The following is a 16,256-nucleotide window of genomic DNA, read 5'->3' as shown; positions in this document are numbered from 1 at the left end:
TGAGATGTCCCTTTAGCGATTGTTTGTTTACCACTCTTTTATGGCCTTATTCACATCTAAGCACATCCGAACCACCCCGCTTCTATCTATTTGAGCTCATAAAAGTTCCGCTTTATGAGTTGGCAAACAGAAAAGATGCGCGGCAAGTGGCGGCCATTTGAATTAAGCCAACGACTTTTATGGCGCTCGTCTGGGCCAATAAAGATGGAGCCCGCATGGGGGAGAAAGGCTTTCCGGAGGGAGGGAGACAGCCAACATCCGCTTATCGATTTGCACATCATGATAACGATTACGTAATTGCAATTGTAGCAGCCAGACAAAGGCGGAAAGGAAAAGATGAAGGCTGAATGCTGCAAAGAAAAGATACAGATGCGCGATACAAAGGGCTGACACCTTGCATTGTTGTGCTCGTTGAGAGGGATATGAGAGATTGACATCAATGGGAGCGTTGCCGGATGATGCGTGGGATCGTCGGATCTTTGGATCGTTTGATCGTCGCATCGCCTTGGGATCGCATCAGGTCGCAACTCTCGGAACGCCGCTCCTTCCCAGCACCGGAAGCGTTTAGCAGCCGTCTTTGTTCGCGGATCGCCAACAAAGGATCAAGGAGCAGGGTTCGCGTTCCATCCGAAAGTGTTAAAGGACAGGGATCACTCACAATCGGAGCGCTCTTTCGGGGCCGCAGCTTGACTTTAATTGGGTTTGAATAGAGCAATTTAGTTCCCGCTGCGATCGGGGCTTTCAGAACCCAATTCTGCGTTCCAATTCGATCTGTGCGCCGGAGTTCTCACAGCGAATCCATGCTGGAAAAATTGTTTACTTACGGTGTGGCGTTAATGATATGGTGTCCAACCCCCGGAGGTCACAACAAAAGGGGTTCTCTGCCGGGAAAACCCCTTCGCCGGGCCCCCACAAACGGGCTCACCCCCCTTTCTCCGGCAGAACAATTGCCATCTGAATGTGTCACAGTGTGGCCAGAAAGTATGTTCCCAGCTTTGGCGATTGGCTTTGCCATTGTGTCCTGGCCATGTAATTACACACCTTTTGAGTCGGAGTCTGGCTCTGAGTTCTAGGTGTCGAGTTCGTTGCGTAATCACATGTTTTGGGTTCAGCTACGCTGGCAGCTGTGAATGGTGTGGGCACGCCCACAGGGCCAAATCAACGCCCACTTCCCCTAATTGCTAAATGTAAATATTTTTCACGCGACCTCCGGCCTAAAGAAGTGCATTAATGCCTTTTCATTCTTTGTACATATTGTATATGTATTCGAAGGCATTCAAAACCATGGAAATAATTTTTAGAGCATTTACCTTTGTAAAAATAAATAAATATATATAAATGTGCACATTTATATTATGTTTTAAGCTTATAAATAAAGTATTATCAAGGCCAAGCCCTTAACAAAATAAATTATAATTTATTTTCACAACACCAAACAAACTATTAATTTATTTAGATACACAAAAATGGAGCAATAAAGTTTTACAGGCCCTATAGATAGGAATCTCGTCGGCCCTCTCGACTTGTGAAATTTCCAGTCGTAAAAAAGGCTGAGAAAGCTGTCTAATTACGCCCCTTCGGCATACACAAACATTGTAAAACCATAACAATAAATGCGCTAGAAGGTAATGGGACAGGGAAAATGCGAAATGGAAACGCGAACGGACAGTTTTCCACCTTCTAGGTGTTCCCGGAAAATCGGCCTGCTTTATGATCCTTAAGCAACATCGTTTATAGCGCAATTTCGGTGAGGGGCGTTTGCCAAATGACTTTTAAATGCCGTCTGTGATTTGGCCTTAACTATCGCAATTGTTTCGCCGGCCAGGTTCTGTTACCAAACGATTTAAAAAAAACGAAACTCAAGAATTATGCACGTCTCAGGTTGAATCCTTTGGGAATTTGCTTTGGCAGAAGGGGAAATGGTTGAACAAGCATTCAAATAAGAATTATGGACCATTCCCAGGTGAACTGCCACTAGAACTCAAAAGGGAAATTCGGTTTTCCTCCTTTGACTGCCTTTTTCTTGGCTGGAACTTTCTTTACTTTCCTTTCGCCGATACTCAAGGGTTTGTTTAAAGTAAATTATTTATGCAAATCACAGTGCAAAAGAAAGAAAAGTTTGCAATTTATTTTGCCGATTGGGTGCCTAGTCGAGGGTGAGGGTTGTCAAGGGTTGAGGGTTTGACCTTTGTTAAACTCTGTTTGCATTTGTGCTTGGCTCTTTGATTTAAAACTGTCAACGCACATGAGAGCTGGAAAAGAGTGCCGGTCGTTGAGTTATGGTCCCAGTCTCACTCCCCCTATAAAAATGCAAATTTACCTAGGACCCCCTCTTTGTTGAGCACTTTTCTTCGTTCTTTTTTTCGGGTGGCAAACTTTATAAGCACATTGATTTTATTAAATGTTATTTTGAGTGAATTTGATTTTGATATTTGTATGCTCGGGCGACCTGTCATTCGCATGCACCGACACTTGTGCCACAGATTTTTCGGCGCTCTGTTAAATAAGTCATCGATTATGTGCCAATGGCTGTGTGTGAAATCGTTTGAAGGATCGCATCAAGGGTTTGCCATTTGAATATTTTTAAATCTCCTCCATCAGCTGGTATTTAATTTTTAGGGAAAATATTTTATTAACTTCATAAAAATATTATTACTATAGGAAACTCTCTAAAATCCTTTACAAAAATAATAATAAAATAATTTTAATAATCCCAAATAAATACACAAGTTTTAAATTTTGAATTGTGAAACGCACTGTAGACTAAATTTATTGCCCAAAACGAACACATTTCAACAAGGCCCAATAAAACTTGAACTAATTAAGTGACTCTGGTTTTTCCGGCTGGATCTTCAATAGTTGTTGTTGTCGGAACTCTCCGACTTGGGGGCGGTGCCGAAGAACTTCTCGTACTCCTGCTGGCGCCGCAGGGCCCGGGCTTCGCGCTCCATTTGCCGCTTCTTGGAGAACCGCTGATGGATGCGTTTCATCTCCTGCACCTCCTTCATCTCCTCCTTTTCCTCCTCCTAGAATGATATGCCTATTAAAAACCTCTTTAAATATAAACCATATTGAACCCACAGTCATGTTTAACCGGAGGACCAAGGCCCTCCTGCCATCGGACATGGACTGACTGTACTGCATGAAGTTCTTCAACCGCTCGGCGGGTGGGACACTGCGCTCCACCACCAGGACGATCCTGGCCCACTGGCGCTGCCACTCGTTGCGGATCTCGGCGATCACCTGGTACGTGTTGCCCATCATGGCGATCAACATGTTCACCAGCAGCACGCTCACGATCACCATGAACAGGAAGAACAGGATCTTCGCCTCGTACTCGTGCTGCGTGGACACCATGGCTCCGTAGTAGTCCCCGAAGTTGGTGAGTGACATCAGGAACATGGCCACTATGGACTCCATGGGCGAAGGCATCGGATTGGACTCGGCATCCTCTCCATCTGCCGGGGAGCCGCTGTCGAAGGTCAGGAAAATAATGTAGAAGGCCTGGTAGAAGGGGTATAGTGAGAAATCTTCATTAAAACTGGTTGAAAATGTATCCTTACCTGGGAGAAACCCAACACGAACACCAAATAGATGGAGACGAATCGGAGCAGATCTCCCATGACCATGCGGTATATCATCACTACGAAGGGACCTACGGTTTTAAAGCCACTGGAAAATTATATATGTTAATATCAAGTGTAAATTTAGTTTAAAAATCCAACCTACCGACAAAAGAATAAAAAATACGGCGCAGTGGTTAGCATTATCACAACGGTGACATGATCATCGATTTCGGTGAGACAGGAAACCCTCAACCAGGGTATGGTCATCATCAAAGCACAGGAGAACAAAAACATTACCCTCGAGGGAGCCGTCATCTGGGGAAATATTTAGAGTAATAATAATTTTTAATTTCATTTAAGTTAAAGCACCTACCAGATTCTCAATGAACATTTTCAGGCCCAGAAAGCGAGCCTCCCGTAAGGCCACTAATAGATATAAAATAGCTCCAACAAAGTTTAATAGTTCCGCAATAATTCGGAGCTTGGCCAAATCGGATTCGAGATTCATCAGGGGACACTGGGCGTAGCTCTCCCACCAAGCGGGCAGGACCTCAACCTCCGAAGGATCATAGTATTCGGTAAAATTTAGCCAGAATGTTTCTGAGAAGAAAGGATATCATTATGACATTATACCACATTATAGATATTAGAATAAAAATGTATTTCAACATTTTCTAAAACTCAACTGTATTCTGTAGTCATCGAGCCCCTCTTGGTCTGCCGGTGGTACGTATCCGAGCCATTTTGCCTATACAGATCATTTTTAATGGTAGTGCTGTTGGCACCGTCCTCGTCCTCCTCCTTGTTGTCCGGACCTGGACGCAGGATAAAGCTGAACAGCGAGATGAGGAAGTAGAGGGCAAACATGTAGAACTGCTTGTAGAACCGCGACTTGCAGAAAGTGTCCCACTTGGTCTTCAGCAGATCGATGACCACGCCATCGAGCAGTTCCAGATGCTCCAGTTTGTCACCGAACACCACGAAATTCAGCACAGAGTCCTTGTTAATATTGCCAGTTTCTTCGTTGATGGTATCAATCATCAAGAGCGGATAGGCGGCACAGGTGATGCTGCCCAGCTGCCAGTAGATCTCCCTTTCGATGCTCATCACGTGGAAGAACATCTCGACTCGGCCCAACTTGGCGGCCAACGTCAGGGGCGTGAGGTTCTGGACGTTCTTTATGTGGATGTTCGTGCCCACCTCGTAGCCCACGTCGAACATTTCGATCTTCTCGTAGATGACCAGCATGTGGAGCACGGTGTTTCCGTTGGTGTCCTGGAAGTCGGGATCGGCTCCTCGGGCCAAGACCAATCGGAAGCACTCCTCCTGCGACAAGCAGGCGGCAAAACTCAGGGGGTATTCGCCCCAGTAGACATAGCCATCGTAGTTGGTCATGGGACACAGAGCCACGTACTCGTGGTCCGGCGAATCCGTGCGGGAGAACTTTGTGTCCTCCGCCGACATAAAGGCTCCACAGCAACTGTAAAGATATAAAATATATTTAGTACTTTTAGTTAACATATATTTAATGAAAAATATAAATCTACAAAGGAGTATCTTACCGTTCCTGGACATCTGCGTTGGCATCCAGCAGATACTTCACCATGGCAGGATCCTCATTGACAATGGCAATGTGCAGGACACTTTCGCCGTAGTACTCGTCACTCATGTAGGTATCCAGGATAAGTTTTGGGTAGAATTTGAGCAGCCTCTTGGCAAGATCAGCGTGCAAGGAAGAAGCGTTTAGCAGGCACAAATGGAGGATGGTCTCGCCCACAGCGCCACGCATCTGAAGAGTATACAGAAAATTTATTAGAAGATTTAAAACAAAATGTCTAAAAAATGTTAAATATAATTAACAAATAAATTTTGTGTAAAATTTGTTTTTAAATTAAATCAATATTTAAGAGTGATGTGAAGAGAATGTAAATGTCAGGGATTTCTAGAACAAATCTTGCGTATCATACTCTTCAAAACAAAGTTTGGAACATCCTGGAACACCCCAAACTAGGAGGAGGCCCAAACCCCCAACGCAACCCCTTTGGAAGCACCCCACTGTTGCACCCACTTACATTCAGATCCCAGCAGACGAATCGATAGGCGGTTGGATTGGAGATGTACTCGGCCTCCGAGACCTCGGGGCAGTAGTCATGGATGTTGAAGTCCTCGTCGGGATTCTCCAGGGCTCGGATCTCGGGCAGTTGGCGGGAGCGGGGACGATCCACATTGCGCAGCAGGACGAGCTTCGAGATGGGGAAGTACCGTCCAGCGCCCTTGTTGTACAGAAACGGCTCCACCTTGGTCTTGATGGCGTGATCGATCTCGGCAAACTGCTTGGTCTGGCAGGCCCTTTTCATCATGTCCACGAGAAGTCCGCCGCCCTTGAGGTTCACGAACTTGTAGAGCGCCTGGGTGGACACTCCGGCCTGTTTCTTGACCCCGCTGGTCACATTGCTCTCCGTATTCCCCATTATCCGATCCCGAACTCACTTCCCACTGGATTTTTTGCGACTTTTAAAGGCTTTTGTAGCGCGACATTGCTGGCGAAACTGTCTGCTCTTGGAAACTCCTTTTTGTTATGGCGTGGTCCTTGTCCATTGGTGGCTATCGATAAAACATTCCGTAGCGCGACCGTTTCCAATGCAACAGCTGAACTTGAGCTCCTTTGCTGTGTTTACGTGACGTTGCCAAGACATCGTACCTGTTGCAGCGGCTCAACAAGTTTGGTTAGCCTCTTATTTATGTTTTCATGAAAGTAGACAATCCAAAAACATATCAACAGCCAAAAATTAATCATGTTTTTCTTGGTTAGACATTCTTTGAAGATCAATAACAGTTGGAAATCTAATAATTTTTTACAATATATATAAACTGGCAAAATTACATTGGTAGGTAGAAAATTTGCTGCATTTTTTATTTGCGGTTCCCCGCTACTTTGATTTTTATCATCAACCGCCAAAGACATTTAAATAATTTGAATTTATGAACTATCGAATCACGATATGGGGTGTGTCTCCGCTATTTCACCCTAGATGGCGTGTAACCATACCATTAAACTTTACAGTGCTGTTATAGATGGCGCTGGAACGTAACAGTCTTAAACATAGCATACTTAAAGGGGAAAATTTAAATCGTCTTCAAAGCGTTGCCAGAGTGCAGTAAAAAGTTGGAATTCTGGTTGGAAATTTATTAAATTGCTTTGATTGAGTTAAACGAAATGTTTTAATGCTATGGATGATCTATTTAATGTACTGATCGGTTGTTAGCGTACAGCTTGAAGACTAAACGCGTTTGTGATGTATTGGCTTGAAATTCGTTGATTTAAGCGTGCGTTTTACGTTCACAAGTGTAACCGTGCAGTTAGAGGTTATATTAATATTCGAAATATTTTAGAGTCACCTTAAATGTATAATCAATTTGACTTAAGTATAAATTTGACACCTATTTGCTTTATTATATACCAAATTTGTGTCTTCGCTAGCCAGGTTTGTGCATCTGCTGGTGGTACTAAAACTTGTTTTACGCGCGATCACACTAGCAGTCTGTTCATATATTTTTAGAATACCATATATATATCGTATCGGCGATATTTTCAGTTTTAAAAATATGTTAAAGAAATATTTAATATATCTCTATAAAACATCAATTTATTTGATATTTTTTAGTTTCTCAAAAAGTTTCTTATAATAACAAGTAATAGAAATTAAACACATCGATAATAGATCTTTAGATTTAAAAATGCATTATAATTTTAATTAAACAAATAAAAAAATTATATGATATAAAAAAATTTAATTTAAAATCCCATATCTTATTATCTAGTTTTTAAATGATACTGATTATATAAGTTATACTTAAACATACAAAACAGAAAATATCTGTTATCTATAATTCGAGGCGATAGAACTATCGCCCTTTTGCTTTCAGGGATATGGGTTGACGTCGAGCATCGTGACGTCGCGTCAAACCAAGTGAGGTGAATACCATTTAAAGTGAAGACATGTTAAATTTTATGTTAAAACATTTATTAAATGATTTCTTATTTTCATCAATATTAAAACAAATCCGCTTGAAATTTCCTTCAGAAATTCATTTTTCGGCTGTTTTTCCCAGAAGCCCGCCTTAAGTCTTGAAAACAGCCCTCACTATCTGTACTCTTCTTTCGCACGCAGCTCCTACGCGGTTGCGTCCCTATTGCTGGTCCCTCGCACAAGTTCGAACAGCTGGTCTTTTCCCCACACCTTCAAGCATGTTCGAACGCGGCGCAGGCAGAGCAATTGGTGCCTCTATATACACAGTTGCTTACAGTTCGAAATCGGAATATCGGGAGGTTCGACGTCGGAGCGCTGCGGAATTTTTACTCTGCGATCGAAGACAAAAGTTGTTGCTGCTGCGCGCGTGTAGTCGAAGGGAAACATAAACAAAATCAAGCAGACCTAGGAACAACTTTAAGCACAAATCACAGTTTTGACTCTTTTACAACTGTTCTGTCGATAGCGCGCGCGCGGTGAAGTTTCCCACGTAAAACCCCAGAAATCACAACAAAAAAGCTAAAGACGTTACCAACGTTACGCACGCGTACAATTACAAGCAAACCACAAAAGTCCAGCTAAAGGTGTTTCATATGCAGACCCGAGTGAAAGTGGCATCAAATCGATGAAACACAACATCAAATAGCCGATTTTAGGCCGTTTTTTGTGCAACTACCTGTTCTGCAACAACTACAACTACAGCTATAACAACAACAACTACAAAATCTAACTGTTGCGCTCCGCCGGCTATCTCCGTCTCCCTCGCTCCCAAGCGCGCGTGTGTGTGTGTGTGTCTGCTTGTGTGTGTTTCTCCATGCAATTGTTGTTGTGGCTGTGCGCCAAGTGCAAATAATTCGTTTCTTTTGTTTTTAACCAAATCCATGTCCCGTTAACCGCTGAAGTCAGTCGCCTGCTCCAATTGGATAAGCAAATATATTTCAACAGGTGTGTTAAGCGAACTAACTGTTTCCGAAACGGCTGCTAATTGGCCAAAGTTTGAAAGACCATTTTTTATCTCTCATTAGCAAAGGTGGGGAAAACCCAGAGCGGAGATAAGGCATTTCTAATTGGGGAATATCTAATAGGTTGGGGCTAGAAAATATCAAGGTTTCCAGGAATTTCAAGAAGAAAAAAGCTTTATCACAGTATTTTTATCATATCTGTAGGAATTATCCAAATGATCTCATCCTGATGTGATCTTCTCTTGGCACAAAGTTAGTTATATAAAGAAACGCGTAATTCTACGCTCTTAAGTCAATATAAATGTTAGATAAAAAGATTTTGTGTTAAAAAAAGTAGGGGTACTAAAGAGCTTTAGTTTCAGATCCAAGTGACACCCTGACATACCATGAATATTTACAATATATGCATATATCTTGATAAAATATTTAAAAAATAAATAAATATTTTTTTTATTTTTTTTTGCAAATTAAAACTTAATGATTTTTATTTGTTTTTTAATTCATAGATGAAAATGTTGATATTATCTGACATCTGATATCATTTTACTAAGTATTTTTTACGAGCTTTACAAAATATCTCTTCAGTAAGCAATGTAACATTTTTTTTTCTATATAAAAATTAGATATTTCCATTCTTTTTAAGAGAGCTATATTTACATTCTATAATACTATGCAATATAGTATATATTAACTCACATCCCACACTGGGCCATTAACTACTCTCCCAAATGTATCACGCAATTTAAGTAGTATTGATTCTCAAATGTCGTCCGAAAGAGCTTAGAAGGAGGAACTTGGTGTCGTCTTGCCTTTATTTTTGGGCAATTAAGTAAGCGACTCTTGCTCATTTATTTATTTGGCGAGTGTGCTTGTGTGGGACAGTGGTAACATTTCCACGAATGCGAAAATTCGCAATTGTTTTTATTTATTTGTTGATTTTCGTAGCGCCCCGTTTCCCCATTGCAATTCTCTGCTAGCTTTTGTTATTGTGGGTTTGAGCCCGGTTTCGTGCCAGCCGGAGACATCGTTGACTTTTTGTTTGTTTCATTTGCTATTTCAGCCTTTGTTTCCACCCGCCCCCCCAGTTTTTCTGGGCTTTTGTGGTTTTTGGAGTTCGAGGAAGTTATGTATGCCGGCGATTAATTAATTAGAGTGCCGGTGCATTGTCAACTGTTTCCGGACCACCTGCCTTATCGATGTCCTTTCGAGACAGGATGCAGCCCTACAAGTGGCTCATCTTGCACTCGAGTATCTTCTGGTTTCCCCCCCGTAATCTGAGATACACTTGGCCGAAGATGGAAAATCTGCAGAGGCAGCTGCTTCCTCTTTCGGTTGCATCATTGTAATATGATCTTTTTTTTTTGGTGTGTAAGTGCGTCTATTTCCCCTAAGTTCATTTTGGCCTCTGTTTAACGTGGTTCTCGTTTCACATTTGCACTTTGCAAAGTCTGCCAAAAAAGGAAAAACAATACTGGCCAGCAAACGAAAGAGAAAAAACCAAGAAAGAAATAAATTTTGCGCTGGCTTGGAATATTTCGCCTTGGCACAGTTATGCGGCTTTGGAAGTGTTTTTTGTTCGTTTCTTTTTTAATTTTCAGCTGGGGTGTCTTAAAACACAGCATATAATTTACAATCCCACATCCCCAAACAAATGGTTACTAATATTTTAATTAACTTATTGGGAAGCCTTTGGGGCAATGGGTAGCAAAGAATACTTTCAAAAACTTATTTCCCAACTTAATATATCATTTTGTACAAATTGCCCCTAAATATTCCCCTTCAATTGGTTAACCCCTTTAAATTTCAAGCAAAAAGCCATTAGTATTTTAATTACTTTATTGAGAAGGCTGTGCAATAAATGCAAATGCGGGAAAAATGAGAAAAAATCGCATCTAAAAGTGAGTGTAATTAATTGCTTGAACTTCAATTCGAGGCGATTCAAGGTAAACAAGTTGAAATAAAAAGATTTCGTATTTCTTTTAATTTTATTTCTCTGCGGGTTTTTTTTTGCCTTTTGTTTTTGTTTATAAACAAGGCAATGACGAGAGAACCCGTGCCAAAAGCTAAACAAGAATGAAATGTAGAAAGCCCGATGAAGGGGGCAGAGAAGACAGTGTGTGAAAGAATTCAATTGGGCCAGAATTCAGTTCAGATGGGGGTGGGAAAGCTCTCCTCGGAGGGGTGGAATGAATGGCTGATTGAGGAGCCAGATGACATTTAATTGGTTTGAAAAACAACCTGGAAAAAACTTGTTGATCGACCGACCGACTGAATGAGCGACTCAAATGGAAATGCATTCAAATGCCATTCCATCGAACTGGGTCAAATGCCGCTTCTTCGACTTCCCCTGCCTCCACCTGTGCCGTCGGTTCAATGCACCTAAAACGAAGAAGCCCTCAATTAAGTTTACTTTATAACATTTTATTTACACTCTAAAAATTTACTATATTTATTTTATGTTAGGAAAATGTATAACTAACGTTTTGTAGTTCTATAACGACGTATAATATGGTGATATATGATTGAATAGAAGCCTAATAGTACATTTATATGATATTTGTAGGGACACAAAAGGAAATACCATAAATTTAGCAAAATATTTTAGGCAACATATAGAATTAGCTCTATAAAAATAAAAAATTCTCGTTTAAAATGTATTAAACATTTTTTAAAGTAACTTCATACTTTTTTTTTACCTTTTCCTTAAATAGTATACCATTTTGAGATTTTTTTTGAGGAAGTCCCCTATTCACATTTGGTGTGTATGGTTCCTTTGCCTTTTTGAAGAGCCCGCATCAGGCCAAAGTAAATAATTGCGGTGAATGAAATGCATTGCAAACGCACGAAAAGAACTGAAAAGGTGGGCCAGGAGCCGGGGGAACCCCCTCAACTTTAAACAGGGTTCGCATTTTATGACAGTCTGTTTTGTTTTCCTGCGCTTTTCATTTCGTTATTGTTGTTCTGTCATGTGTTGCCATGTGGTTGCATGTGTGTGTTTTGCCTTTCATCTTTGTTGCTGGCGGTGCATCTTACAATTGCACACATATAAATACACAGACGTATGTATTTACCAGGTTTTATATCTGAGATACACTTCCGTGTTTACTTTTCACTAAATACACTAACTAGGGCTTGTTTGCCATGCTTGAATTACTCCAAGGTAACTAACTGAATTATTGAAGCATAAAGAAGTCAAATAAACATTTAATATCCATAAAAGGCACTAAAACTTCATAAAAAAGGTGTAGTTTAATTTAAATAATTCAAAAAATTACCAGCACCAACATTTGTACTCTTTATTTTTATTCAAAATAGATACAAATGATTAATTGATATAATTTAACATATTACTTTTTTTAGATATATTTCTTTAACTCTTTATTTTTATTCAGAACAAAACGTGCATCTTTTCCTTTATAGAAAAACAAAGATCTGTGTTTTTCCGGCCTGACTTTCCTGACCTGCCTCAGTCTTTCCTTCGAGATCTTGCAGACAGGTCTACGGATTCTGCCGGTTGTTCTTCCGCCCCCTAAACCCCTTCGACTACCCACTAAAATAGGAGCCGGCACGCCTGCCTCATTATTCATTCAGCAAAGGCATTCACCAAAAACTCGATGTGGAATTTTCGCTCTTGTGGATTCTCCACGGGCCTCCTGGGCTTCCGCTTTCCGAGTGCGCCCGGAGAATTCAAAACCTGCGGGGAGGGACACAAATTAGCGGGAACTGCCAGCGAAGCATTCACCGGATCAGAAATAGAGTGCAAACTAGAGAGAAAGATATATAGATGCAGTTTCTCCTCGCCCGCCGACAGTTCGAGGCATAAAAATAAATTCACGGAGCTAAAATAAAATATGTCAGCATGGGCGCAAATGAGATTTGTCTTCCAGTTGATTCAGACGTGTCGGGGACTTACTAATTGATTTCAAAGTGTACCGTGTGGGTTGTGGGCTATACAGTGCGTGTCAGCGACATAAGGATTAGGAGAACTGCACTTAAAGGGAAAGATCTTAGGGATCAGGCTTTAAATTTTCAAGATAGTTCAAGAGAATATGACCCTAAGTTTGAAAATCCATTTTGTTTTCCAAATATATTTTTAAATATTTTATTATAATAACTTTTCCTAATGTTTTCCTTTCCGTAATTTTTGTCGCCTTTCATTATAATATTCCCCCACGTTCCTCTTCGTTTCACTCCCCCCTATGACCCAATTTTTCCGATTCAAGTGTTGTAACAGAGTTTCCCTCTTTGTTTTTCCAGTCTGTGCTTTGTATAATTCATCAATATTGCTTCAACCTCTTTGGGTTCTGTCTTTTTCTTCAATTGTTATTATACTGTGTCTGTTTTTTGTGGGCGTTTTTCGATTGTTTATGTGGGGCGTTTACTTAGGGACTTTGGGGGCTAATACACTAGATAAGTTTATTTGAGGGTTAGGCAAGAGATAAAAACGTGGTACGATGTTCGAGTGTTAATAATTGTATAAAAACAAACAAATTTTACTATAGGAAACGTTCCATTATACGGTGATAGCGAAAACTCGAACCTGGTTTTAGGTAAATTCGACGGTTAAGATTAATACCGCAACGTATTTTCAAGGCCTTTGTTAGTGAGCTAAGCAATTGATTACTGTGTAGCGGAATATTCAGCAAAAGCACGTATTATATTTGAAAAGTATTGCGGTTTAACGAAATTCTCGTTTCCACGCATTAAACACGTTTGGCTCTCCATGGATTTTTTCCGAACCGATTCGGCGAAGTTAGATAAGCAAATGGCTCAGCAAAGGCGATTTTTGGAGTGGAGCAAAACTAATGGAAAACCAGCTGTTTCTGCTTATCGATGCGATGCGATCTCTCGAGCAGGTAGTTGAAAAATCTCCGCATCTGTTGCCACTTTAGAAATTTCCGCACTCTTTCCTCGCTTTAATTGGGTTTCTTTTCGTGGAAACTGTTTCGAAACCATTCCTATGAATGCATCGGATCGAATTCGAACTCGCCCCTTGGCCACATGGCTGGGCATCTTTAATGAGCTTCCCTCGGCTCTTGTATCTCTTATTTTGGTACGTGCGGTTCCATAATCCCCAAGTATTATTGCGACAACAACACAGCATCTGCATAACCACTGAGATAGATGGATTACATGTGTATTTGACAAAACAACTGACAAGTAATTGAACAATCCCTGAGATACGGCTGCGGCCCCCTTTTCTTTCTCTGCTCTCATCGGTTCAATTTTCCAATTGTTTTCACTCGCACAAGTTCAAGTTTATTAGTCATAAAGTGGATGTCGGGGGTGGGCAGCCAGCTGGTCAAGTCTCGGATAACATCTAATAAAAATAAAACCCAAATTCAGTTGCATGCTGTCAGCGGAGCACCGCCCCCTCCAGATCTCCACATGCGCTATAATTATACAATTCCATATAGAGTTCAACACACATCCACGAGTGTTGTTCACGTTTTTTTGGCGGGGGCGGGATCGGGTTTTTGATCTTTAGCATATGGCTAATGATTCGGCCTCATGAACTGCAGTGCCTCGTTTTTATGCGCTCTGCTGTGGCCGTTAATGGATCGAAAGTGGCCTGAGAAATGGTTCAAGGCTGGATTGGGTCACTATGTTTATGGATAATGGGCGAGTATGGCGAATATGGGTGAGATTCGAAGTGAATAAATGAATAGATGTGTGAGAAAAAATTGGTTATTATATTCGTGAAATAATAAATTATACTGAGGTTAGGAAATTATAACAAAGCATAGTGTTCTAGACTGAAATTCAGTTTAAATAAAAATCATATGGTATATAGACAACTGTCATTAACCAAAAGTGCCACATACCTTCCAGTCCCCTCAAAACTGTTGCATGTGTAAAATCTCCGATCTTCGATGGAAGCTCAAGCCAACAATCACGACATTCTTTGCCTCGTTATACCACCTATCTCCATCTCTGGGCTCCCTTTTGTTTTGCAATTTCACACAATTCTTTATTCATTTATTTCTATATGAAGTATTTCTTACTTTACTTTGCATATCTGGCAACGATAATTGCAACGAAGCTGTAAACAAAAGAAAACCGTCCATGGGAAATATATTTTATAAACTCAACGGGCAGGGGGGAAAACTCATGGGAAGCTCGGAAAAACTCAAGCCCCTCTCGAGCATCTGCAGTAACTGTAAACTGAGCGGCCTGGCTTCTCTTCTAACTGCATTTCTTGCTTAGCTGGTTGTAAATTTTGGTTATTCTCTGCCTTTTTTGTTACCAAACAAGATGCCAACAGAGATTGTCTTTTGCATTAAGAGATACATTGTATATTGTAATATATGGAAATATGATCAAGATAGCAACAAACCCTTAACAAAGTGATCAAAATAATTTAAAGTATTATTATTATTATAAATAAATCTTTATTATTAGTAAATTTTGAATAGATTTTATTCTATTAAAAAAATAATAACAATTATCTCTAAAAATATTAGGCTTTCATAGAGTGGATTTTATTATTCGTGTGACTGACACATTTTGTAAATATCCGATTTAGCCAAGTTAATCAAATGTCATAGCTTTCAGCCATGTGAACCATTGGGGGTGGCGGCTCTCATAAAAAACTCACGCCCAACTGAAAAGCATTATGCAAAGCAACCAAAGCCAAAGAAACCATTGCATAAGGGAAAAACAATTTTGTGTGCGGTTTTTTTAGCTTTGTTTTATTTTGAGTAACTTTCATCGATTTTTTCAGTGCACACTTGTTGTTTTTTCGTTGGGTTCGCCCAGGGTTCGTTGCTCTTTTGCTTTTGCATTTCCCTCCAAGTCACCTCCTTTTGTGGGCTGGTCAATGGTATACGAGTATTTGATTTGATTTGATTTCATTTGATTTGATTGCCGGCTGGGTGTTTACTATTTTCTTTTCTTTCTTCGAGGCTCTTCGGTTTAATCACATATTTATGCTCATTATTGCATATTATTCCAGCTGAAAACTTTTTGCATCGAATTAAACGTACAATCGATATTTAATCACAAGTTTATGGTTAGTTTATTACGAAATTGTGGGGTTGGTCATGATGGGATATGTAATTGGGATTATAGCAGAAAAAATTAGTGAAAAGATTTAAAGAAATGGCAAGCCATACCATTGATATAAATTCTCAAAATAAAACTATCAGTTTTTAAAGCTTTTTAAAATTGTGTGTCATTATGAGAGAGTGTTGTCAAGAAATTCGTACTAAATCTGGCCTTACTCATGTTCAGCAATGATTCATACCCACAAAATTATGGGAGCATATTAAAAAATAAAATTTAGATATATTTTTCCATCGCGTTTTTCTCAATATGTATTTTTTCACCGACTTTGTTTATTTATCATTGTAATAATCCTAATCCCTAATCCCCGAAACAAAAGCTGACCTAATTCGGCTTTCTACGACAGCTAACGGCCCTGACATTTCAATCAATCAGACATCAGCACCAGGGCAATTGTACTCACAGTATTTATAGGTTTTTGTACTACACATTCTCCATCTCCTTTCGAACACCCACCGGTTTTCAGTGACAATGCCCAAAAGAAACGAAAGCGTGAAACTCGGGAAAGAAAACCGAAAATGATGGTGAGGCAGAGCCACGACCAATTAAAAAAGAAATATAGGTAATTACTCGCGCTTAGATCGGGGGACTTCAATAAAAGTACTTAGGCTCTTAGTCATGCCCCAAAGTTT

General features: G+C 40.2%; 2 protein-coding genes across 7 annotated transcripts in view; one reads left to right on the top strand and one right to left on the bottom strand.

Annotated features, from left to right (window-relative positions):
* Window positions 1–2,806: 2,806 nt before the first annotated feature.
* Window positions 2,807–6,121, bottom strand: LOC108034620 (transient receptor potential cation channel subfamily V member 5). Its single transcript, XM_017109556.3, has 8 exons — window positions 5,639–6,121; window positions 5,129–5,355; window positions 4,253–5,046; window positions 3,940–4,166; window positions 3,730–3,881; window positions 3,564–3,672; window positions 3,082–3,504; window positions 2,807–3,026 (listed from the first exon to the last, which is right to left on the bottom strand). Exons 1-8 carry the CDS (start codon window positions 6,035–6,037, stop codon window positions 2,853–2,855), a joined length of 2,505 nt encoding a protein of 834 aa, XP_016965045.1. The 5' UTR covers window positions 6,038–6,121; the 3' UTR covers window positions 2,807–2,852.
* Window positions 6,122–7,876: 1,755 nt separating this feature from the next.
* The window catches only part of LOC108034958 (rab11 family-interacting protein 4B), a 45,698-nt gene continuing 37,318 nt past the window's right edge, over window positions 7,877–16,256 (top strand). For 2 of the 6 annotated variants that reach the window (XM_017110259.3, XM_050886521.1), the window contains exon 1: window positions 16,049–16,186. In XM_017110259.3, coding sequence (XP_016965748.2) covers window positions 16,143–16,186 — 44 coding nt within the window. In that variant the 5' untranslated portion in view covers window positions 16,049–16,142. Of the gene's footprint in view, window positions 8,543–16,029; window positions 16,187–16,256 lie in introns of those variants that run through there. The other 4 variants (XM_017110257.3, XM_017110263.3, XM_017110254.3 and 1 more) reach the window with 4 other exon arrangements.

Source organism: Drosophila biarmipes, chromosome 3L (assembly GCF_025231255.1).
Source record: "Drosophila biarmipes strain raj3 chromosome 3L, RU_DBia_V1.1, whole genome shotgun sequence".
NCBI lineage: Eukaryota > Metazoa > Arthropoda > Insecta > Diptera > Drosophilidae > Drosophila > Drosophila biarmipes.
The sequence above is the reverse complement of the archived record's forward strand: the minus strand, read 5'-3'. Positions and strand labels throughout refer to the sequence as shown.

Bases quoted from the DNA above. Each gene is read 5' to 3' on its own strand.
- LOC108034620 (XM_017109556.3), bottom strand. From the start codon at position 6,037: ATGGGGAATACGGAGAGCAATGTGACCAGCGGGGTCAAGAAACAGGCC. The intron at 4,167-4,252 runs GTTGAGTTTTAG...CTTTCTTCTCAG, and splicing joins CTCGATGACTACAGAATACA to AAACATTCTGGCTAAATTTT. The intron at 3,505-3,563 runs GTAAGGATACAT...CCCTTCTACCAG, and splicing joins TCGTGTTGGGTTTCTCCCAG to GCCTTCTACATTATTTTCCT.